The following is a 25,237-nucleotide window of genomic DNA, read 5'->3' as shown; positions in this document are numbered from 1 at the left end:
GTAGTTTTTCATCATATCACTCCTATTTTGCAACAACTTCACTGGCTTCCCATTAAACAGAGGATAATTTTTAAAATACTTCTCATTACTTACAAAGCTCTTCATAATATGGCTCCTCCTTATATCTCTGATCTCCTCCATTTAAACATCCCTACCCGTTCACTCCGATCCTCGAACACCGGCCAGCTTTCTGTCCCCCCTGCCCGTCTTGTCACAATGGGGAGCAGGGCGTTTAGTCGCTCTGCTCCCCATCTTTGGAACTCACTCCCTCCAGACCTTCGCACCATTGACTCATTTCATCTTTTCAAATCCAAACTTAAAACTCTGTTGTTTAGACAGTCATTTTCCACCTGACCCATATCTCTTCAATGTTGTCTTGCCAATTTTATTTGTTTACTGTTTTAATGTTTTTATCTGCTCTGTACAGTGTCCTTGGGTGTCCTGATAAGGCGCTTTAAATAAAATGTATTATTATTATTATTAGTTGCAAAGTTACTTATATAATCAGTAGAGGGTGGCAGTGGTTAGAGAGTTGGACTTGTAACCCGAAGGTCGCGGGTTCGGTTATCAGTACTGGCAGGAAACGACTGAGGTGCCCTTGAGCAACTTACTAGAATGTATGTTGGGGAGCATCAACATAAAGTGTTAGCAGATATTTAGCAGACAGTCTACAAATACTCTAATGACTGCTAGTTGACATGTAGTTGCAAAGTTACTTATAGTTAGTAAAATGTCTAAAGTGGACCATCGTAATAAAGTGTTACCCACACATAGAGTAGAAGCAGGAGTTGTAGGGGTCTGTGTGTGGCTTGAACATCTATTTAAAACAGACTGTGAATGTACCTATTAAGTGATGGTGATATTCTGAACAGTCCCAGAGGAGCCTGGTTCTGCAGTACGGTGATAAAAGTCTGCAGTGAGTCTCCCAGTCGAGCACCTCCACTTGGGTTGGACAGAGTCACTGTGAATGTCTCATTCATCTCTGGCTCGGCATCCAGAACAGCCCAGATCTCTAAAGTCTAGAAAACAAAGATGATACTATTGAGAGCCTCATCTTTGACTAACCACTGGTTCCTTACCACTGGAATTATCTTAACTTAAATAGACTTGTGCTGTAATATGTGTTGTAATGTATGCTATAGGTTAAATATTTCACAAATAAATTTAAAGCTTAAATTTTAATTTGAATACCTAAAGCCCATGATATCAAAATTAGGCATGGTTTTTAGTCCATGCCTGCTAGTTTGAAATAATGTATGCTAGTGAACTCCTAAATGATAAAATGTGTAATATTAACAGTTTATGTCTTCAAGAAAAAAATAGACCAAAGAATATAATAATAAAACCTATTTTTAAGACATATTTCTAAAATATAAATATAGAAATATTTAAATAATTAAATAATAAATCCCATCAAACTTTAATAGGAAACTTAAAATAAAAAGACACCTAAATACTTTGGTCAATTGGCCATTAAGAGTTTTATATACCTTGAATCTGACTCCATCCTCAAGCACAACAAAGCCAGAGGAAGGTGTGAGATCATCAGTGTACAGGGATCCATTGGCATCAGTGATGGTGAACTGGACCGTTACTGTGCCAAATGTGCCCTGAGGAGGGTCTCGTATGATGTAGAGGGTGGCCACACTCTCCCCCAGACCTGACACAGAGGTCGGCTCCCTTAACAGGAAGTGTTCACTGTTATTGAAGGAAATGATTCCATGACCATCGTCATTGGCCAGAATAGTCACGGTAGCTATGGAAACACATGAGATAAAGATTACACGGTACTGCCGAGTCCTGGAAAGTCATGCACGTTTAGTGTCTCCCCGCATAACAGACCTGTAATGTTCTCTCCCAATTCCAGCCCTGCCGACGGGTTTGTTAGAATTAACTGGAATGTCTCATCGCCTTCAGGAATGGTATCATCTAAAATCTGGACTTCTATAAACTTGTGCCGTTCTCCATCCACAAAGTGGATCATCTGTGTAATATACAGCATGTTCTCAATAGATATAAACAACAAATGCTAAATATTTAATGATATTAAAAACAAGAAAGAGTGTTTGTGACTTACTGATGGAGTGGCATTGAAATCCAGACCCAATTGAGCCTCTAGATTCTGGGCATAAAAGAACAGGGACACGTTTCCATGCGTCCCGGCATCACGGTAGGCAACCAGATTTAACACACCAATCGTCTCATTTACCACGTAGCTTAAGAAAAAAAATGCATACATTAGTGAAACGTTTTTACCAAACATTAATGCCTCTGAGATATAACATAGTTCACAAAGGTTGAAAAAAGTTTAAAGGGAAGTTCATACTCTATGTTTTGCCAGCCAATGATCCCTTGGATTCCATCATTAGCATTGATGCTGATCTCTGCTACAAGGCCTTCTGTATCTGGAAGAATGAATGAATGAATGAATGAATGAATGAATGAATGAATGAACGAACGAATGAACAAATGAATGAATGAATGGATGGATAGTTTGCATGTAAGGGATAGGATTATGGGCAATGGCAGCATGCTTTGGGCTTCTCATAAAACGCACATTCTGGAAAAGCACAAATAAATCTGTAACATCATTAATCATCATCTATTACTACAACAATAGTCATCTACCAATAAAATATATACACTAATAGTCATCTACCAATACTCTTCACAAATCACTGATTATAAGCAAGGAGAGTGGGCTGCCTTTGGGAATAATAGAGCTCAGACTGCTGTGAGTTGTCAAATATGTTGGATATATATGTTTGTGTTAAATATATAAAAAATGCCCCTGAAAATAAGTAAAAAGAAAAAGCACTACAGTATATCAAGCACAAGTGTGGGTATCCATTACCTTTCAATGTATAGTAAATCTCTAGGAAAGGATGCGAGACAAGATTGAAGATCAAGATGAAAGTACAATTGAAAGAAGAACCTAAAAGCTAATTAAATGTGGCACATTCAACAAAGAAAAATGAATTACAGTGTATAAAACGTTAAAAATATAATTAAGCAGATTGAACCCTTTAAATGATAATCTTACTTAGTTTAGGGGCAGTTGGGAGGGTGGTTATGAGGACAGCAGATGTTATATTGACTAAGAAAAACTCTTGCAGCTCAGGGATGTCATCCTGTTAAACAAAGAAGAATATGTTTCTTGATTAATTCAAACATGATAAAAATGCCTTGGATTGAATTAGTATCTAAAAATAAGTCTTAATTTATTAACAATAAAATGTGAAATGTTAAAACTGTAGTCACTAGTCCCTTTCACACAATGGGCCCTATTTTAACGATCTGAAATGCAAGTGTCAAAGCGCAAAGCGCAAGTAACTTTGTGGGCGGATCCCGGCGCTGTTGCTATTTTCCCGGCGGGATAAACGACTCTTGCGCCTGGCGCAAATCTAAAAGGGGTTGGTCTGAAGTATTTTCATTATTCATTGGTGTGGTTTGGGCGTAACGTGAAATAAACCAATCAGAGCGTCCTCTCAGATTCCCTTTAAGAGCAGGCGCGCTTGTTCCATGGCGGATTGCTATTATAACGGCGGATTTGCCGGCGCACGCCAGAAGCGGTTCACAGCCGAGGAGACCGACGTTCTCGTCAGGACCGTAAAACACAGAGAAGTGACATTGGGGATGATGGGAGAAACCCACCCAAATTAGCTTCGGTTAAACAGGCGTATAATTTGGGTAAATGTGTAGCCTAATCTAGATTTTTTTTTTTAAGTCTAGATAGATCTTTTTCACATCTTCACGGACACAACAATGATTTCCCTCGTGTGTTAATATTTTTCCTTGTAATAATGTATGATTTGCAAAAATGAAAACTGCTGCGTCTGTTTATATTAGAAAATCAAAGTGGATGCGCGTTAACACACTACATTATGGCCAAGCACGCGCCCTTAAAATACCATATCACTAACGCGTAACGCGCCACTGACTTTAGACTGTTTTTTTTCCTGGTCAGTGGCAGAATTGCTTTCTAAAACTGGAAAATAGCACCAGGGAAGTTTTGCGCCGGAACACGCCGCCACTTTGCGCTGAACCGCCCCCGCGAGCGCAAGTTCATGAACTTATGAATGAATTCCCTAATTTACCGACGTGCGTCTGTGGAGGGAAAAGTCTGCTGTGCGCGGGTGCAAAATAGGATTGATACTGTACATGCGTCGGCGTACAAAGTCAATTGCGCTGGGTGCAAGATAGGGCCCAATGAACCCGTTACCTGACTTTTCTGATAAATAAACAAATGTGCTTTTCAGACAAGCAATGGCATTCTGTCTTTTTACTGGTAAGATATCATTCACATATTGAACTGAATTGAATCAACACTGAACTGACTACAGCTGAATAATGACACTATTGTCTTTTAAAGCTGCTTATTAAATGGCCATGTTAACGCATGATTTGTAAATGGTAATTTGCCAGTCCCATTAAAAAGTAAATATGTATGTGTGAAAGGGGCTAATGTTAAATCGGCAGCATCATACATCTATGATGGTGATGGGGATGGACACAGATGTCTGTCCATCCTGCATGATCACAGAGCTGGAGACGTATCTGAAGTCCTGGCCTGGTTGGGCTAAGGCTCCCCCAGTCTGTCTGAGGTCCTGCAAAGAGCCTTGCACAGTCTCATAGCTTATATTTACAGCACCTGTGGGGGAAAGTAGCAATATTAACATCCCCATACTTCAGGACAACACTGTTTGTTTTTTCTAGTGTAACTAACCTGATGCACCAAACTCTCTGTTTATGTAAATCCGGATGGTGGTGTCTTTCTCATCTGTGGTGATTTTTAAGGATGAGGGGGCGATGCTAAGCAAACCAAACGGCTCGTCACTAGCTTCCACGCTCACCACTGCTTCACGACCCTGAGCGCTCAGAGCTGCCATTCCCGTCTTGGTAACCCCTGAGAGATATACGATTATTATAAAATAAAATAAAAAATAGATTAAATAAAAGGTTGTGTATAGAATAACCACAACCTGAAGTGTTCGTAATATGTTAAGTGAGATGAGACAAGATAATAAAACAACAGCTGATACTAATACTCTGCTGAAATAAAATATCATTTGAACCCCCCTTACCCCCCCCCCCCCCACACACACACACACACACAAAATTTGCCTTGTTTTCTATTAAAATATGTAAACATCCTTAAAACAAGTTAATATACCTTACAAGAAAAATATGCATTTAGACAAATCTTGCATGTATAAATGCTAACAGTAAATGTTAGCGGCCTTTGTTAAACATGGTAACATGAGATGAACTTGAATGAAACTTTCAAGGAACTCATTTGTGTGTGTGTTTCTGATAAATACCTTTAGTTTGTATATTTGATAGGATAACTCTGTACTCCTCTCTTTCTTCTGGTGTGGTATCCTCAAGCAGCTTTAACACTATAGTATTATTTAGCATTCCCTGAAACCGAAAATGAGGTAGAACATTAATCATCATTGTCCTTTGATTTCAATAATAAACCAATACATGGGCTTGACGGTTTAAAATAAACGTTCAAATGATCTGGTCAAACAGCATGTTTTCATACATTACCTCAGAGAAAAAGAGAGTTCCCAAGGTGTCTGTAAAGGTCATCGAGACTCGAGGGCCTTCAATTCTCCATTCCACTGTGACATTTCCAATAGCAGGAGCTGTTCTCTCCACCAGCAGAGACAAACTCTCACCTGTTGAATACAATGAACATCTAACCTTAGCTATTAACTATTTAATTGGTGTAATAAGTTAGTATTGCATGTTTTTCAACCCTTAACCGATATTTTAGATGCTCATGTTAGCCTGAGATGTGTGGGAGTATACAAGTTAATCTTCCTTGCTGACTAGATTTACTAGTACTCTAGTTGCAAAGACAACTGTATATACAAGGATAGAATTCACGTGTCCTGTCATGCATGCATGATGACACAAACCATCTCCCTCAATGTAGCAGCTGTTGCAGATCGCTCTTCACTCATCTCATCAGTAACTATATAACTAGTTACTATGGAGCACATACTGATGCCTAATTATCCATTTACAACATGTTTCAAATGCCTCCACACTTGCACATAACACTAATAGAAGTTAAATAAATTATGTCACTCTTAAACCCACCTCTGTCTTTTGGGAAATGACATAAATAAATATATAATGATGACTTTTAATCAAGTCTGGTCCGCTTACCTACGGTGGATTAATAAGAATAAAGGGCTGTTCACACCCAAGATAATAATTGTAAAGCTTTAATAATCATTCTAATTATAAGAGAACAGCAAATTCCACACTACAGCTATAACGGTATCATTGGAAATACTTTCAGAATGATCATTTCCAGCTGATGAATGATAAAAAAAACTTGATGGCTAATCAGAATCCACCTGACTTTAAATAGTTCGAGTAACTGCAGCATGCTCTTATAATAAACAGAACGTTATTGTTTGTTAGTGTGGACATATAGACTATAACTATAGTTATAATTCTTGGTCTTCAAATTTTGGAAGTTAAAGAAAAACACTGACCCTCTCTGACGATGACCGATCGTGAGGCTGTGTGGAAACCTACAACCCCTGCTGCATTGTCATTGGCCAGGATGAGGATGGTGACGGTGTCCGAACTGGGAAGGATACGGCTGCCACCCTCAGTACTCACTAACCCAAACTGTAAGGTTTCATTGTCTTCAGGTTCCGTGTCATCCGTGATGACAAACTCAAGAGTCTTCTTTACATCACCTTAAAATGAATATGCAGGAGGTAATTCATCTACTGCAAAATTGTTGAAATGAAGAATGGACTTCAGTTAGGCTTTTCACACTTTTATTTATTTATTTATTTATATGTTTTTATTGTATTTATTGATTTGATTGATGTTTATTTTTATGTTATTTAATGATATTTATGGGTTTATTTGATTTATTCATTAATTCGTTCAAATTGCTCCCCACACTTTTGAGTGTAACAAGCAGCATAGAAATGCAGATTTCACCATTCACTGCCACTAGTAAAAAAAAAACTAAAAAACACAGTAGTATACAGTATTAAACCGTATTAAGTAACTCGTTTAACCCTGCATTAAAAAGACCAAAGCAGTACTAACCACAAATTACCCTAGGTATATATATAGTATGAATTATTCTGCCAAGGTAAAGTATGATCACTGTGAAACAAAGTTTCAAGTGTAAAAAGCCCAAATATCAAAAGCACATACTGCTAAAATAACTCTTTTGACTTGGTATGGTTATTGTTGTAATGTACATACATCAAAAACAATGTAGACGAGACTTACCCTCAGCAAAGATGAGGGTCTCCCCTGTCCCATTGAAGTCAGCGTTGGGAGTGGCACTGCCACCAACATACTTCCACTCCACTGTAACCTGTCCCATACTGCCTCCTCTCCTCTCAATGACCAGCAGCACTGTAGTTTTGGGTTCCTCCCTCACTTCCAGATACAGCCCATCTTGAGTGGCATTGGGGTTAATGCTGTAGAGCAGAAATATTCCAAACGCATCTCCATTCATCCCTATAGTCACCAAAGCTACGTCCGGCTGCTGGATCATTGGCAAGTTCTTGGCAGCTGCAGTCATGTTGACCAAGCTAACCTTTAGGATTTGAATCATGAAACTCTCATCCACCTCTGGCAAAGAGTCAGTCAAGATGGTTACAGTGAGGTTAGCGACTCCTGATCTGTCCATCATGGTGGTGGTCTGAGCCGTCATGGTTATGTAGTCGCTCCCGGCAACAGCCTGTGAGCTAAACAGCGATGCGGCCGCTGTGGTGTTTTTTATATAGGTGAAGGTTTGTGGGGAAGAACTCAATTGTCTGGCCCCGGATGTTACCCAGAAGCAACTCGCTCTGGGGGTGTTGATGAAGCCGAAAGCTTGGCAAGCTCGCTCTCTAAGGCAGAACGATGCGCAGAAATTTAAGACGTTTGTGTCTGTGGTGATGTTGATGGGTCTGCGGAGGGTATTAGATGGCGCTCCAGCCAATGGAGAATCATAGTAAACCAGGAAATCTCTGCCTTCCCTTTGAGCATTGCTTACAATATCAATCTCAGAGGTGCTGTAAACGATCTCCAGCATGCCAAAATTACCACCACTGCAGTGAAAACACACAAAAAAACACATAATGTACCATCCAAAACTAAATTAGTTTAAAAATTGGAAACATAGGCACATTACCTTCTTCGAACTGTAACGTTAGCAATAGAGATCCCTTCCAGTGGCTCCTGGACGCGGTATACTGCTTGCTCAAAGTACACGGTTCCGTGAGGGTTGTCATTGGCAGGAACAATGATATCGACCTCTTTCTCAGGCCCAATGTTGCCACCATTGCTGGCACTTACAAGTTGAACCTTTATAACCTAAATTAAACAGATACCTTTAAGTAAAATAGATATTTCATACATCCTTATGAAGATTTAAAAAAAACAAGACTTACCTCTTCAATTTCAGGTACATCATCAGCCAAAACCTCCACTTTCAGTGTCTTTAATGTTTCTCCAGGATCAAACCTGACCTCACCAGACAAAGGTCGGAGATCACCAGTGGCAGGTCTCCCATTGACTGTGGCTCTCCACTGGACAATGACATTGCCCATAGTTCCAGCGTTTCTCACTATGGGTAGGGACACCTCAAATGCATTCACTGCTGGCTCCTCAACTGTGATGGGTGCAGCCTGAAAAACTAACAGACAAAAATATATGACATCTCTTCATTATGTGTCACAACATCAGCAATAGTAGAACATTTAACATATGTTGCATTTGACAAGCATGCTATCCATAATAAACTAACCAAAAGATCCATATGGATCATCTGAGGGTAGGATGGTAATGATGGCCAGTGTGAGGTCCCCCAGGAGAGCGCCCCCGGTGGTCTGGTTGAGAAGCTCAATTCGGAAAGTCTCTTCCAGCTCAGGCACCACATCGTTGATGATGATTATGGGGACAGGCTTGCTACTCTCTCCCTCAAGCAAAACCACATCAGAAGAGGCCACACTGTAGTCCTCACCTATATATCACAATCAGAAACATATGATATATAAAAAAATATAGATAGATATTACAATTTTTTATTTAAATATTAATTCCATAACCATTCCATTTTATAATTAAGAAACGTGCAATTCTGCATTTTCTTGACAGTAATGTAATGAAACATTCCTACATTTAAAAAAAAAAAAAAACATATTTAAAATTAAATATATTAGGATGAATAAATATAATCTTCTAATATAATATATTAAGATTAATTGTCAGAAGCCATTACTCCAGACTTCAGTGTAACATGATCCTTCAGAAATCATTCTAATAGGCTGATTTGGTACTCTATTATAATTTATTTTAATCACTGTATATATATATATATATATTAGTTTCTGACTTTCTGACTTGAACCCAGAGAGACACCCCCAGAAGGCAAGATTCATTTTAGTTGAAATACATCTTCATTAAAACTCACCCACTCTAGCGGTCATTGGCACTGCTCTGAACTTGACAGACACATCAGCAAAAATCCCTCCAACACGTGTTACATTGATAATAGGTCCGGTGTAGTACTCGTGGACGCTCACTGCAGAGGAAGACAGTTGTAGCACCCCAAAGGCATCATCGCTGGCCTCAATAATGACCTGAGAAACTGTGGCGTTCCGTGGGCCAAGTCGAGGGGAAAGTGCAACTGGAAAACCAAACAGTTATTCTTAGCACACATCCTGACTTTTTTTTAAATGTAGTATTGCTTCTTATATAATAATTCAAGAAATCTTCCAAGTGATATTTACCTGGTCTGAGTTGCAGCCCTTCAACCAAAGTGACATTGACAAGCTCCAAAAACACAGACTCCGCCCTCTCTGGTTCCTCATCATCAAGTACCCTCAGGGTCACATTTACTTCACTCAGATTAGCTGAGAATATCACCGACTCCACAACAGCCACAAAGTCATTCCCTGCACTGGCCCGACCCACTCCTGGTGTGCTATATGGAGCTGCATCAGTGTCCCTCAATGTTCGGTATGTCACTCGCACTCTTCCCATTAACCCCTTTCTCCTCTGTATGGACAGGGTGATGACAGCATTTGCTTCTGGCACACGGACTAGTCTGCTGCTGTCAGAGAATACAAAAAGTCCATAAGGGTCATCACTGGCCAATACAGTCAGCGTGGCAGTAGTTTCTTTCCCAAGTCGACCATGGGAAACATTAGTGAGACGGACTCTGAAGCTTTTGTCGAGTTCTGGAATGTCATCCTGGGAAATCAGAAGGTAGATGCTTCCAACAGTCTGGCCCACATTAAAGGTCACGTTGCCAGATCTATAAACAAGTTCTCCCTCTGATTTAGCATCTGTCTCCCAGTACAAGGTCACATTGGACAGAGCGCCAAAGGAACGAATCACCTGTGAAAAACAGGAAACATACTCATATTAAACATTAATATTTCTCTCATTTGTAGTACTAGTGGTTTTCATGCTGGTTTCATGTTTTATTTTTTATTAGAGACTTTTAAATGAATGCTGTTCTATATGCTGAAATAAACTTAAAGAATCTTGGGAAAAAAATGATCATGGTCTCCACGAAAGTATCAAGCAGCACAAGTCCTGTCAACATTGATAATAATGATACATGTTTCTTGACTACCAAATCAGCATATTATAATTATTTCTGAAGGATCAATGTGACACTGAACACTGGACTAAAGATGCTGAATATTCAGCTTTATCACAGGAATAAACTGCATTTTAAAATAGCCTACAGTTCTTTTAAATTGTAATATTATTTCACAATAATATTGTTATTACTTCATTTACTATTATGTTTATTGCACCACATGACTTGTTTAGTTTATTGCAGTGAAACAGATTAATTAAAATATTTTATAGAGATATAACATGCAAAAACAAGCATAATTGTATAAAAATATACACTGCCGTTCAGAAGTTTGGGATCATAAGATTTTTTAAATGTTTTTAATTGTCTCTTATGCCCACCAAGGCTGTATTCATTTGATTAAAAATACACAAAAAAATATAATATTGTGAAATATTGTTACAATTTGAAATATCTGTTTTTATTTGTATATATTACAAAATGTAATTTATCCCTGTGATCAAAGCAGATTTTTTAGTATCATACTCCAGTCTAATTTGCTGCTTTGCTGCACAAGAAACATGTATTATTATTATTAATGTTGAAAACAGTTGTGTACATTTCAGGATTCTTAGATGAATGGAAAGTAAAACAACAGCATTTTTCAGAAATATAAATATTTTGTAACATTATACACTACCAATCCAAAGTTTGGGGTTAGTGCAAATTATTTATTTATTTTTTCGGGAAAGAAAATCATGTTTATTCAGCAAGGATGCATTAAATTGATCAAAAGTGACAGTGAAATAAATTTATAAATTGTTACAAAAGATTATATTTAAAATAAATGCTGTTCTTTTGAACCTTCTATTCATCAAAGAATCCTTAAAAAAAAAGAAAATCAACATTGATAACAAATCAGCAAATCAGCATATTAGAATGACACTGAATCATGTGGATCATGTGACACTGAAGACTAAAGTAATGATGCTGAAAATTCAGCTTTACCATCACAAGAATAAATATTTTTTTTTTAAATTGTAATAATATTTCACTATATTACTGTTTTTATTAAATTTTATCTCAAATAAATGCAGCCTTGGTGAGAAGAAGAGACTTTTTTTAAAAACATTAAAATATCTTACCAATCCCAAACTTTTGAACGGCATTGTATGTGTGCATTTTTACACATTTTTGAATGAATGATGTCACGTTTAATAACTAGGACAGACCTGCAGCACTACAGTACTCCTGTCCTCCTCAGGCTCTGTGCCGTTCACAGTCAGAGAGTCGGCACTAAACTGGAAGATGCCATGAGCCTCATCAGAGGCAGCGATGGTCACGATGATACGAGCAGCGGCACCCAGGTTAGCTTCAGAGCAAAAAAAGAATATTATCATTACACAAATCATGATATGAAAAAAAAAAAAAAAAACTCTTCACCTATTATACTACTACTTTTAGACACTTTCTAAAGCAGGGCACCAAGATGCGTGACAGAGGTGACCCTTAACATTTTCAAAACATAATATATACTGGGCTTCCTTAAACATGAAGGCTATTTGCTTTTCCCACGTCTCTACTGGTATTGCTCACATGCCTTAGCACTATGTAAACAGCTTGGCAGAAATCAGGGTCAACAATCCGGAGTCTAAGGGATTTGACCGTTATGGGCAGCTCTTAAACTTTACAACTTTTAATCTAGGACTTACAAAATAAAGCTTGTGTAAGGGGTGACCTTAATTACACAATAAATCAACAAAAGAAAGAAAAACAAAAGGCACAGTAAGCAGTGAATTAGCATTGGTTAAAAGAAGTTCTGTTGAAAAGCTCTGCCAAGGCCCAAAGGACAGATAATGGGGCATGTAGTGCCTCTGAAATGCCAAAGCAGCAGCTATTCAATAGTTCGGAAATAATCAAAACAAATAAAACCTCTTTTGCTCGACCTGAAGGGAACTTTGACAACATTAAGAGGCACTTTGGATTTAAAGTCAAGCTGATATTTCACATTTTCTCACAGGATCCAGTCTGGTATTACAACGAATAATGGGAATGAGGGAAGAGCAAACACTGAAACAAGGAAATGCATGCAGACTTAAGAATCTTACCATAATGATAGAGAAAGGATGGAAGAAAGAGATCAGTGTCACTCTCGCCACTTCCACTGCCTTCGCTTGCAAAAAATGGATCCACTAAAAGAGCACACAGGAGCCAGACAGGAGCACACAGGATTCATTCCAGAGATAACAGGAATCACACATAGTACATATTGAAATCAAACAGAATGTTCCATAATCATGCCCAAACAGCATGAATGGAGCCCACAGGAGACACGCATGCGGAGACAGTGAAGAAAAATCATGAAGGAAAAAGAGAGGACACAGAATCAATCTGAAAATAAAGTTTTTAACTGACACAAGTTTTCTTACCTCCTCCATTTGGATTGTAGAGCTCCACTCTGAAGACTTTGTCCAACTCTGGCACCAAGTTGTCTATAATAGTCACATTGATGTACTTAAATCTCTCGCCAGGCAAGAAGTCTAGAAACCCCTCTGTGTCCTGTCAGAAGATGGAAAGGAATTGTGCCGTTTTAATATACAAAAAGGAATTTCAGTAGACAATCTTGGTAACGGAAATATCTCTCCTTTTGAAAGACTGACAAACTTACACAATATTGTTCAAAAGTTTGGGTTTGGTAAGATTCTTTATTGCCTTTGAGAACTCTTTTAATCCCACCAAGGCAGCATTTATTCAATCAAAAATACAGTAACAACTGTAATATTGTAAAATACAATTTAAATAACTGTTTTTAATAACTGTCTTCAGAGTCACATGATCATTTGACATGATGATCCTGTTACATTTCTTATTATTATCAAAATCTTGTGGAAACCCTGATGTATTTTCATTGTTATATTTTTAACATTATTAATGTCTTTACTGTCACTTTTGATTGAATGCATTCTTGCTGAAGAAAAGTATAAACTTAAAAAAAAAGTGTTTTACAGATGTTTATACCTCATAGTCCTCTGAACCAGCAGCTGTGAATGGAGACGTACGATAGCCCACCATCACCCTTCCCAGCAGTCCTTGTGCTCTGGCCACCAGCAGACTGACCACACCAGCCTCCTCTTGAACAGTCACATGCGCCTCCTCCAGTGAGGGTCTGATCATGCCCACGGGCACTGGGGTAGTTTGAAACTGAAGCAGGCCTGAAATTATATTAATAAGCAGTCATTTATAATATGTGGCTGTATAAACTAAAGAATTTAGCAATATAGGCTATAGGCCTATATATCAATGTACCATATGGATGATCGCTGGCTTTGATAGTAATATTATTAATGGAATTTCTTGGGTCAATGCTGGCTCCACTGGTGGGGGTTGAACCTGGTTTTCCATCACCTGACTCAGCTGACACCAGCCTAACCCGGAAGTGCTCATCGACCTCAGGCAGGTCATCATTTAGAACCAGCAGGTTTAAAACCTGTGAGACACGAGCCATTTGACAATTATGAGTGAGACTTTGCTATTAGTTAATGCATTTACACCATCAGTTTAACAAAAGTAGCTAAAACCACCACTAGATGGAGCTATATTAACAATTTTGCTCAACATCTATTCTCAGATCTGCAGAAAGCTGGAGCGCTGCAGGTGCAAGATCATTTCCTAATGGTTAATAAAATGCATTGATTAAGATAAAAACATTTTGCTTTCACTTTCCAATTCTGATAATGATATTTAATTTTGAACTTTGAATACATGGTTACTGGTGGTTAATGAATTTTTGTGTTTCAATTTATTTCATACACAATTGTCATTTGAACAGATGCAGCCCATGTACTGCACATTTATAATACTATTACAATGTTAATCAGTGGTCCTGTGGTCATTAATAATAACTGCTTGACAGGTCAATCCTCTTACCTCAGAGCGCTGGCCCGGCAGGAAATGGATGGAGCCTGAAACATTGGCAAAGTCGGAGGTATTTGACGAGTCTGCGGGAGAATCAACCTGAGTGACGGTATAGCTTACATAGACGTGGTCCAGAGAACCACGTGTGCGCTCCACTACACATGAGATCATTGAGCCCTCCTCAGATATCTGATAAAGAAAGGATAAAGGTCATCGTAAGCCAAGTGTAGCAGAACAAAATGAACTCCAGGACCTTTTAACAGAATTATTTGAACCATTCAGAATTGAATTAGTTGAATTAGGTTCAAATGTTATAAACTCAGACTGAGAAACAGATGCAATTTTAGGATAAAATGTGGATTCTGTGCAACTTTAAGTAACATGATCATTAAACACTGTACAATCATTTACAATTCACTTAAGTCGCTAAATGTTCGGATTCCTTTTTCTGCTTGGTCATGTTTCTATTTGTTGAGCGCATAAGAGAAAGCACATGCTGCTATGTCTCTTCTGTCACTAGTTGACAGGTCTTCGTCTGAAGGAATTCACTGACCATCTGTCTTATTAATCGAACAAGCCATTGGAGATGCCATGCATCCAATCTCCTTGAAGGGAAGAATGCACGCGCCATCCATCCAGGCGTGAAGATAAATTAAATATACATGAAGACATGGTCTCACAACTAGGGGTCATGTTGCACGCTTTCGGAGGGGAGGTAAACCAAACACTGACAAAGAAGCAACTTGGGTACTTAATCAAATAATACATTCATTAGACCTTAATTGTCTTGGTCAGAAGGCTGTCTGTTTAGCCACATTACAGATTTCTCATTGAATGCCATTGTTGTGTGTGTGTGTGTGTGTGTGTGTGTGTGTGTGTGTGTGTGTGTGTGTGTGTGCGTGTATAGTAAACTATATTTTGGGGACAAATTTGTACCCAGAAGTGACCAAAACCTGACAAAAATCTCCAAAAACCTCCCTTTAGGAACGTCCTCATTTATAAATCTGGAATAAAAATAAAGTAATACAATTTTTTTTTTTTTTATGCAGAAAGTTTTGTGTGATGGGTAGGTTTAGGAGTAAGGTTAGTGTAAGGGGATAGAATATACAGTTTGTACAGTATAAAAAAACATTACGTCTATGGAATGTCCCTGTTTAGAAAGCTAAGTAAACTTGTTATGTGTGTGTGTGTGTGTGTGTGTGTGTGTGTGTGTGTGTGTGTGTGTGTGTGTGTGTGTGTGCGCGTGTGTGTGTGTGCGTGCGTGCGTGTGTGCGTGCGTGCGTGCGTGCGTGTGTGCGTGCGTGTACTTGTGATGTATATTGTATTGTATTGTATTGTATTGTATTGCATTGTGACCATAAACTATTTGGATAATGATATGTGAAAGATGTTTTTTTTTTTTTTGCACCTACATCTGGAATACAGGAACCGGTAAAGCCGAAAAGTCCATTGGCATTATCACTCTTCATGACTCTGAGAATGGCGCTAGGTCTGGGCATTGGCAGACGGGCTCCACCTTGAACAGCCACCAGCTGTAGGTAGAAAACCTCCTCACCCTCCTCTTCTTGATCGTCCCGTACTTGGACTAAAAACGACTTCAGTTTCTCCTCCTGTCTGTATGTCAGGTACCCTGACACGTTGTGGAGGTCGGTCTTGGCTGGTTGGTTGTGTAGCTCGTGAATCTCAGAGCGGTTGAGCCAGCTGGAGTACAGCCGGAGGTCTTGTAGAAGACCAGTGAAGCGCTGTTCACCATCTGGGTTGGAACCGATCCTAATAGGTGCAGCATCTGTACGGAGGAAGTTAAATGTAAGGAGTTAGGATGGGTGGTGTGGCTTTGTGGTTAAAGATCTGGGCTTGCAACCACAATGGTATGTTTAAACCCCAGAAGATCGTGTGCTTGAATGTTACCAGGTTGCTCCAGGTGTGTGGATTTCTGAAGATAACGTGAGAGGTGCTTGTCACAGACTACGATGCTAAATGGCAGTAGGTGGTCGGCGTTAATATGTGGTAGCTAAAGTGTTCTGAGTGCTTTTCTAGGTAACTGCTTATAGGACAAAGTGAAAAAAGCTTGGTCCCTAAATATGGCTCAGGTTTCTACTTTAAAGGGGTCGTGAACACCAGTTTAAAAAAAAAATTATATTGTTGTCTGAGGTCAACGTATGACGTTCGCTTGGTTTTTACATTCAAAAACATCAAAATGAATAAGTAATAAGCTATTTTCTACCCTGGTTTTGAGCCTAGCTCCTGAAATGCTCGGTTTTTATGGGCGTGCCGCATTGAAGACTTGGAAGTAAACACCCACTGCTATGATTGGATAACAGTTTTGCATATTATAATGAGTTTAATGTAATGTTTGTTTCCAGTTTGTTTACTTAGAAGTACTAGAACACCTAGAAAGAAAGAACAAGCTTTCTGATATCACAGTATAAAATAAAATATTTAGATTATGATAGTCCTTAGTTTGTGCTTCTCTCTGACCATGGGTGTTCTGGTGGCTGGTGGCTGTGACCATTGGTGTTTATATGCAACCGTAGAGTGTTTGGCATAATTTGGTTGCTTCTAATGTAAGTATATGGGACTTTTTTTTCTCTTATTTCACCAATGAAAATCATGTTGCATCACAAATTCACATAATCTATGCTGCAGGCATAAAACAGAACTAAGAAACAGTAGTGTATTCAAGCAAGCACAGTATCTGACCCAGCTAATAAAACATAGTGAAATGTCTTTGTAGAAATACAATGTGGCAACATATTTGTGTCCCTCCCAATCACCGTTGACATAGCCTTCTTATTGGGCCGGGATAACCCATTATATAAGCAGGTGGAGAAGAGGAAAACTTTCTATGAAGTGACAGCAGTGAAATTGGAATAAAAAGGGTAGAGTCCATCCTCATTGGTTACACCAGCTTCAAGCAGTAACCTCCTGACCACCAGAGAGACATTCAAAGGCACACAACTGTACAAATTGAGGAAATACGCTTCATGGAGCCCAAACAAGAACATCGAACAAAAGCGGTAATCACCGATTAAGCTAACAAGCCGAGACGATCTCAGATATCCTTGCAGTTTATGTGTACATTCACTTGACTGACAATGGCATAAGAGACGTCAAGAAAGTCTTAGTGGGGGCTCTTTTGTTTTCAGTTAGAGAGAGAGTATGCCGGCTGCCTTTATGAGGCCTTAATGTCCAGAAGTGGCCCAGGGTTCATTCAAGCGTATCTTCCTGAGAAACACTAGACAATGGCACAGGGCTCTCACAGCAGGCTCTTACCAGATATGGGCCAGAAGAATGGATGAGGAACCACATCTTATTGCTTGACCAACACAAGCATGAGGAATTTCTCTTCAAGGGGAACTTAAGTAGGCTGAATTAAGTTTCTTAATTTGTCATTTGTTTCCACTGTTTCCACATACTTTCTCCATGCTTCTAAGTAAGCCTTTTTATGAAAATGATGTGAAATTATGAAAATTATTTTAAAGGATAATTCCGGTATTTAACACCTTGAGTGAGTCTATATTGTAGTTTGTTTTGGATGAACAAGAGTGGTGGACAACATTTTTTTGACAATGGTTCCTCTCTCGAGTTTTTGACTATAATAGAATTGGCCATGGACCCATTTAACATTGGAGTCAATGGGCATGTCCGAAAATGTCATTAAAACAGCCAATAATGTTCGTTTACAAAACTGTTAAACTCACCGAGTGGTTAGTGGTGTTCGTTGATGATTATAAACAATATATCGTCGCAATATATGATTCCAATCCGTTTATTTTGCTATAGTGGAACTATTTTTTCAGACACTTCACAACCGTGTAACTTCCGCTCAATATTTGAATCTGAAGCGTTAGCACACTCCCGACCACTTGATGGCGATAACCGATGTGTCTCGCGGGACACTCACGGTCACAGTCGAGTTCAACTTCATATTGCACTGGTCAGTGGTAACGTCTTTCAATATTTTCAAGGTTTTGTTTGTTTATTTCGCTTACTCTCCCGGAGCACAGTTGCTCTGCTCGCTAGCCTTATGAGAAACGGAAGCGAGCAAAAAGACTACATCGACCAAATGTAAACAGCCCCCTTTCCGTTTCCGGTAGCGCATTTATATTAACGAGCACTCAGTCCTTCAACAGAATTCAATGGGATTTTACAAAATGACGAATAAAACACGACAGAAACTGTATTTCGCAACACTTTTTGTTTCTGGAACATCAACTAACATCACTAATCACTCGGGGAGTTGCACAGTTTTGAAAACTAATGTTAAAGTCCGCGTGAACCGGAAGTTGCAAACGACTTTTCTCAAATGTTGTGACACATTTCCGAGTGAAAGGGAATATTGAACAGAGGGCAGGGTTTTACTTCAGCGCTCCTCCTCTCCATCTCTCGCCCACAGCAGAGTAACGGTTTGAGGGGAGTGGCTAAGCGTTTAAACAACCCAAGTCCTCAAGCCTACGTCATCAGAAAAAAAGAACCATTTCAGACCCGGAAGTAACTTTTCAGACTTTGATTAAAGATAACTTCGGCAAACAATTTTTTTCCGTGTATTAACTTGCACGGATTAATTGTTCACCACAAGACTAGTAATATCCGCTAACAAAGTAAATTGGGTCAATTTTGATTTCATGCCGACTTTAAAGGTTGTTTTAATAACATTTTCGGACATGCCCATTGACTCCAATGTAAAATGGGTCCATGGCCAATTCTTTTATAGTCAAAAACTCGAGAGAGGAACCATTGTCAAAAAAATGTTGTCCACCACTCTTGTTCATCCAAAACAAAGTACAATATAGACTCAAGGTGTTAAATACCGGAATTATCCTTTAATGAAGATATGAAATAAAGGGTAGGTAACATCAGTAGAATTACCAAACACAGGTGATTTACTTCATATATATTTAATAATAAACAAATTATTTATTTATTTATTTGTACTCAATACAAATTGTACAAATCAATACATTAATCAATACAATTTGTAATAATAATAACAATTATAAATATGTATTTTATAAACACTTATACAATAAATTAAAATAAAACAAAAATCAAAGTTAAAAAATTTGGTAATTGGATTGGTGTTTTAAAATGTATTTTCAATATGGAAATAATTGACATTTTTGTTATGTGAATTTTCAGAAGGATTTGTTTGTCGATTTCTGGTCTAAATGGATTGAATATATAACTCCTATTGAACCAAATACCTTTTGGATTTACCGGTAGGTTTTTATTTTATTGTATTTTTATTTTTATTTATTTTTATCGTAATGCGATTACCTCCCCCTTCCTTTGTAAATAGTTTATGTGTTCATTTTGAAGAAAACTGTAAAGAGATACTCTGAGGTGTTTTGTATTTTGACACTCTCACTGCCTTTTGCTACTCCTGTTTAACAATTATTTAAGTAAACTGGTAAAGCTGTAAAAGTGACAAATGTAAACAGGTGAATTGTATCCCTTTCCAAAAAAAATAAAAAATGTGGTCCCTAAATATGGCTTAGGTTCCTCCTTTAGTGCAAGCCTTTGAAATATATTTTGAAAATTATTAGGGTCAAATGACATGTGCAGTCCAAACTTACTCAGATTTGAAAAAAAAATAAAAAATTACTCACCATTTATAATGGCTTCTCCTTTTAGACTCTTAATCCCCCCAGGGATTGGGCTCCCATCCAGATAAAACTCAATGATTCCATCTTCCACAGCAATGATGACATGAACCCATGTATTATCCTCTACAAATTTAGTTGCAGTAGCTCGGGCCACCTGTGTGCTGTTAGATCCTATGGTTGTGTAATGAAGCATAACAGTAACGTGGGACTCATTGGTCTGGACCTGAACTCCATAATAGATAGTTCCATTCCCGTTGCCTTTAGAAAAAATAAACCCATCTGTATTGGGGTTGGGCATCAGCCAAACTGACAAAGTGAAGTTAGCCAGGTTCTGTGGAACCTGCAGATGGGTTTCTGGACTGATGGACCCATAAGCTCCTGGAAGTCCGGAGAAGAAGAATGCATCTGTGCCTGCATGGCGTCTCCTGGCATGTGGTCGGAGCTCAACAGCCTGTGGAAATGAGGCCATCAATATCAGGTCTTCCATGGGCGGCAGACCATGTGGGAAAGCTCCTGACAGGATTTCCCAGGCCACACGCACATCTCCGAAGGTGCCTTGCTGTCGAAGTATGGTGAAGGATGTGACATCCAACATGTCATTGACTGATAAGACGTCCTCTGCTACCTCACGCTCCAGACTCTCAGGGGCAATAGCGAAAACTCCAAATGGGTCGTCATTGAAGGGAATGAGAACGGATGCCTTGAGGTCTTTCTTTGCCAGTTTTCCGCCTTCACCAGGATAGCCACCTACAGACAACATTGTTTGATGTTGGTCACCAGCATTAGGTATATTTTGCATGCCAGAGGTCATGTTAGACTTCCGCATTGACCGGCATTTTGACAGATAGGGTCGTAAAAATTCTGTCATAATCTTTCATATTTTAATGACAATAAGCCATTTAATATACGGCAATAAATGACGGACGGGTTCCAGATTTTTCCATCACTGCTAGAAAAATTGTGTCAATGACGGAACATTTTCGGTTAACGCGACCTTTGGCTGGAAACAGAATGGGATGCTGGTTGCTGGTTTTCTGGTCACACCAGCTCAGTTTTCCTTTAGAATAGCATGACTATGCTGGTCCACCAACAAGACCAGCACTATACCAGCATAAACCAGCCTGGACCAACATGGAATCCATGCTAGTTTATGATGGAGTTTCCAGCAGGGATCTAACTGTGTAATAGATTTGCACATAATAATATTAAAACTGAAAAACCTCATTAAGCAAGTGCATGGGGTAAGTCTTTTCAAAGAGATCAACCCAACTTTTTAAAACAACTGATAGGACTTACTTACTTACTTACTTACTTACTTACTTACTTACTTACTTACTTACTTACTTACTTAGATTAACCAATTATTGGTTTCAGGTAGCATCAATCTCAATCTAGAGAGCATTTGATTGGACAGAAATATGTGTAGTGTAGGATGTCATCAATATGTTTGGTCCATTTTTCCATAAAAGAAAGACTGTAGACTAGTATAGATTGCTTTCATTGGGGTCTTTAAGAATAATTATTTAAACCATTGGCCACTGACATTGACTTTACCTGAGATGTTCATAAGTCTGAGCTCATAAAACTCATTGAACTCTGGGAGCTTGTCGGAGATGGCTTGAAGAACAATAGGTTTTGTCTTCTCCCCTGTGCCAACTATTATAGAACCAGATGTGTTCAGAAATTCCTGGTGAGGTTCAAGGGGGGTGTCATTGGCAAACAGCTGCCAGTATATTGTGACATTGCCAAAGTGTCCTTTGTCTCGAAGAACACTGGAGACACAAATGGAAACATAAGTTCACAGACAAAATACCATGATTGCTTCAATTCTAATACTAAAAGCCAAAATCAATCTGTGCTGTAAATTGTACATCTGGTTCAACTGTATATTTGAGATTGTAGAGAATTGGAGACTCACTAAAAGTTATTGGTTCTTCCCTCCTCCACTGGTTTTTGAGTGGAATCCAGAGAGAATATTCCATTGGCATCATCATTGGCCTCGATCACCACTGTTGCAGTGTCTCGGCCATATACTACTGCATCACCTGAAAAAAAAAAAAATAATTATATTATACAAGTACTATTACTCTCATAATACATTATATTTATAGACAGCAAGGCAACTCACTCACTCACTCACTCACTCACTCACTCACTCACTCACTCACTCATCAATGCACCATTTTGATCAATTTAATTTAATGCTGAATAAAAGTATTTATAAGAAAAGACTCTTAACTCTATAACATTCATTTCAAATTCAAACAAAATCCTGTCATCCAGCCATCTCCTCCCTTCCTTTTTCATCCTCATTCTTTCACCAAAAATGTGTTTTGGTAAATTTTTAAATTTGGATTTTGGAAAAAAAAAAAAATTTAATGGGAGAATGGGATGATGGGAGAAACCCACCCAAATTAGCTTTGGTTAAACAGGCGTATAATTTGGGTAAATGTGTAGTCTAATCTAGATTTTTTTTTTTTTTTTATCTAGATAGATCTTTTTCACATCTTCATGGGCACAACAATGATTTCCCTCGTGTGTTAATATTTTTCCTTGTAATAATGTATGATTTGCACAAATGAAAACTGCTGCGTCTGTTTATATTAGAGAAACAAAGTGTATGCACGTTAACACGCTACATTATGGCCAAGCACGCGCCCTTAAAATACCATATCACTAACGCGCAACGCGCCACTGTCTTTAGACTGTTTTTTTCCTAGTCAGTGGCGCAATTGCTTTCTAAAACTGGAAAATAGCACCAGGGGAGTTTTGCGCCGGAACACGGCTCCTCTTTGCGCCGAACCGCCCCCGCGAGCGCAAGTTAATTCCCTAATTTACTAACGTGCGTCTGTGGAGGGAAAACTCCGCTGTGCACGGGTGCAAAATAGGAATGATACATGCATCGGTGTTCAAAGTCAATTGCGCTGGGTGCAAGATAGGGCCCAATAAGTAACACGCCAAATTGGAAAGTAATTTGACAGTGGTACCCGCCAGAGTTGATTGTACCCGCATTTGGTGTTAATTTCAAACCCTGCATATATATTCCATAACAGAATAGCTTTGAAATGTTAAAAATAAATGTTTATGATTTGCACAAATAAGCATTCAAATAATTATCATTATTAAAGTTTGATCAAGCATGAATCTAGACAGATTTATAATGATGAATAGAAACATTTTGCCAGAATCTTTTTCAAATTTCTCATTAACAGATGCTTGTGCTTTACAATTTGTGGCAACGCATTTGCTCAACATTCACACATAGTAACTGTCACGCTAAATACTGTATCATTCTACACAAGACACTGTCATACTTGGTACAAGCTAACCACATCAATCATATTAATCTCATATCTCAGCATCACATCATAATAACTCCCAGCATGCATCTGAACACAGTCCCTCAGGCAAGTGGTAAAACCTCCAGAGAGAAAGCTCTGGGTGGGTTTGTTTTGTGATGTGCAGAAGGACAGTTCAGTAATTAACTTTCTACAGTCACCTAACACTTTGCCTGAATGTGTGTGTGTGTGTTCCACAATGCAAGGATTAGAGAGGGCTTTTGAGAGTCAAGGCCAATCAACAGAGCTTTGTGTGAATCAAAACAAATGTTTAATGGGGTGGATTTATTGGCTCTGCAGAACAGTTGAAGAGTTGGAGAGCAGGATTTGTCTCTCAGAATGGGAATTTAATGAAGCTAATTGGGTAATATAGACAGTGCACTTAAAACATGGGGATTTGTAAGACTGACACCCAAAACAAATGCATCACAAATCAAACTTCAACGAAAGTTGAAAGGGACCAAAAGTTTGTAACATAAAATGCACTGGATGTCTGGTCAGTTACAACTTAATGCAGAGGATGAGACAAACCTGTAGCATTGAAGAGAACTATGTAGAATGGTTCATCTGTCTCTGGTAGGTCATCATCTACCACAGCAACCGATATGTTCTTCATCCACTCTCCAAAATCAAAGACCAGCATTGAGTCGTTACGCAGTGGAGTGAAGTCACCTGATGATGTGTCACCATACTCAAAACGGTACTTCACTGTGGTGATAAAATTAGCCAGCCCAGCTCGCAGAATGGTAAAATTGGCCACGCCCCCTTCTTGCACTCTCTGAACCACAGGCTCTAGAAAACACATTACACACAAGAACAATATGACATTTTATATTGACAGTGAGCAAATATAACATAGCCTACCACACCAATGACCTGGATTGGCAAAGGGGTCTATTACAGAAGACTGTTTACACTTCAGAGTAAGAAAACAAAATACTGTTTAAAAGTTTACAAAATTAATTAGTCTATATACTGTATATAAACATAGTCACAATAGTTGTTCTATTTCCCACAATATGAATTTACACGTCACAATGTGACTTTATTACTTATTTTAAACTTTAGCTCGCTGTTTCCCCTGAATTTTTTTTTATTTTTTGTCTTCAAATTAATATTTTCATTGTAATATTACAAACATACCGGCAAAATATATTGGATCATCATTCTCACGAATGCTTAACCTTGCACTGAGATTGTTTCCTAGTCTTGCTCCACCAATTGTATTCAGAAGGGTGATGGTGAAATTTTCCGTTTTCTCTGGGATCTGCATCAAACAAAAGATCAGTCTGTAATATAAATATATTTGTCCTCATTAAACAGAAGTATCAATACAATTGCTAAAGCTTACCTCATCTGGCACAGAAAATAGGGTCAGGTTCTTCAGGTACTCCCCTTCAACAAAGAGGATCTCACCCTGCACTGGGTTGATGTCTCCTGAATGGGTCGGCTCAAGAATCCAGAAGACTGACACGTTCCCAAACCTACCCCTGCTTCTCCCAATGGGATAGGATGCTATCAGAGATTATAATGTGATGTTATTTTAAACTGAAAAACAAGAAAGTAAAGTGACCCAAAGCTGTAGCTTAAAGATCTCTGTACCTGAGTGAACATCCATGGCTTTACTCTCATTGATGGTGAAGTCTAGGCCAGATTGAATGAACTCAATGACCCCAAATGGGTCATCACTCTTACGCACGGTAATGTTGACCTGCCTTCGGTTACCAAGGCGACTAGCTGGCGTGCTGTGGCTACTAAGGACCACTGAGAATGTCTCATCTAGCTGAAGACAAAACATCAGACAAACT

General features: G+C 38.6%; 1 protein-coding gene across 1 annotated transcript in view; it reads right to left on the bottom strand.

The window, feature by feature from the left end:
* adgrv1 (adhesion G protein-coupled receptor V1) overlaps positions 1-25,237 on the bottom strand; it is a 128,231-nt gene that overhangs the window by 83,250 nt on the left and 19,744 nt on the right. The window contains exons 13-43 of the mRNA XM_079608572.1: positions 25,032-25,212; positions 24,781-24,944; positions 24,573-24,696; positions 23,961-24,221; positions 22,010-22,136; positions 21,646-21,863; positions 20,095-20,838; positions 15,898-16,271; positions 14,498-14,674; positions 13,877-14,057; positions 13,589-13,782; positions 13,000-13,120; positions 12,679-12,762; positions 11,803-11,942; positions 9,771-10,380; positions 9,452-9,667; positions 8,786-9,001; positions 8,430-8,674; positions 8,171-8,352; positions 7,279-8,087; positions 6,516-6,725; positions 5,554-5,684; positions 5,322-5,421; positions 4,727-4,906; positions 4,488-4,651; positions 3,044-3,131; positions 2,327-2,405; positions 2,078-2,216; positions 1,843-1,984; positions 1,491-1,756; positions 844-1,019 (exon numbers count right to left, since the gene is read on the bottom strand). Of these exons, the coding sequence (XP_079464698.1) occupies positions 844-1,019; positions 1,491-1,756; positions 1,843-1,984; positions 2,078-2,216; positions 2,327-2,405; positions 3,044-3,131; positions 4,488-4,651; positions 4,727-4,906; positions 5,322-5,421; positions 5,554-5,684; positions 6,516-6,725; positions 7,279-8,087; positions 8,171-8,352; positions 8,430-8,674; positions 8,786-9,001; positions 9,452-9,667; positions 9,771-10,380; positions 11,803-11,942; positions 12,679-12,762; positions 13,000-13,120; positions 13,589-13,782; positions 13,877-14,057; positions 14,498-14,674; positions 15,898-16,271; positions 20,095-20,838; positions 21,646-21,863; positions 22,010-22,136; positions 23,961-24,221; positions 24,573-24,696; positions 24,781-24,944; positions 25,032-25,212 (7,043 nt within the window). The remainder of the gene's footprint in view (positions 1-843; positions 1,020-1,490; positions 1,757-1,842; positions 1,985-2,077; positions 2,217-2,326; positions 2,406-3,043; positions 3,132-4,487; positions 4,652-4,726; positions 4,907-5,321; positions 5,422-5,553; positions 5,685-6,515; positions 6,726-7,278; positions 8,088-8,170; positions 8,353-8,429; positions 8,675-8,785; positions 9,002-9,451; positions 9,668-9,770; positions 10,381-11,802; positions 11,943-12,678; positions 12,763-12,999; positions 13,121-13,588; positions 13,783-13,876; positions 14,058-14,497; positions 14,675-15,897; positions 16,272-20,094; positions 20,839-21,645; positions 21,864-22,009; positions 22,137-23,960; positions 24,222-24,572; positions 24,697-24,780; positions 24,945-25,031; positions 25,213-25,237) is intronic.

Source organism: Phoxinus phoxinus, assembly GCF_949152265.1.
Source record: "Phoxinus phoxinus genome assembly, chromosome: 3".
NCBI classification, from domain to species: domain Eukaryota; kingdom Metazoa; phylum Chordata; class Actinopteri; order Cypriniformes; family Leuciscidae; genus Phoxinus; species Phoxinus phoxinus.
The sequence above is the reverse complement of the archived record's forward strand: the minus strand, read 5'-3'. Positions and strand labels throughout refer to the sequence as shown.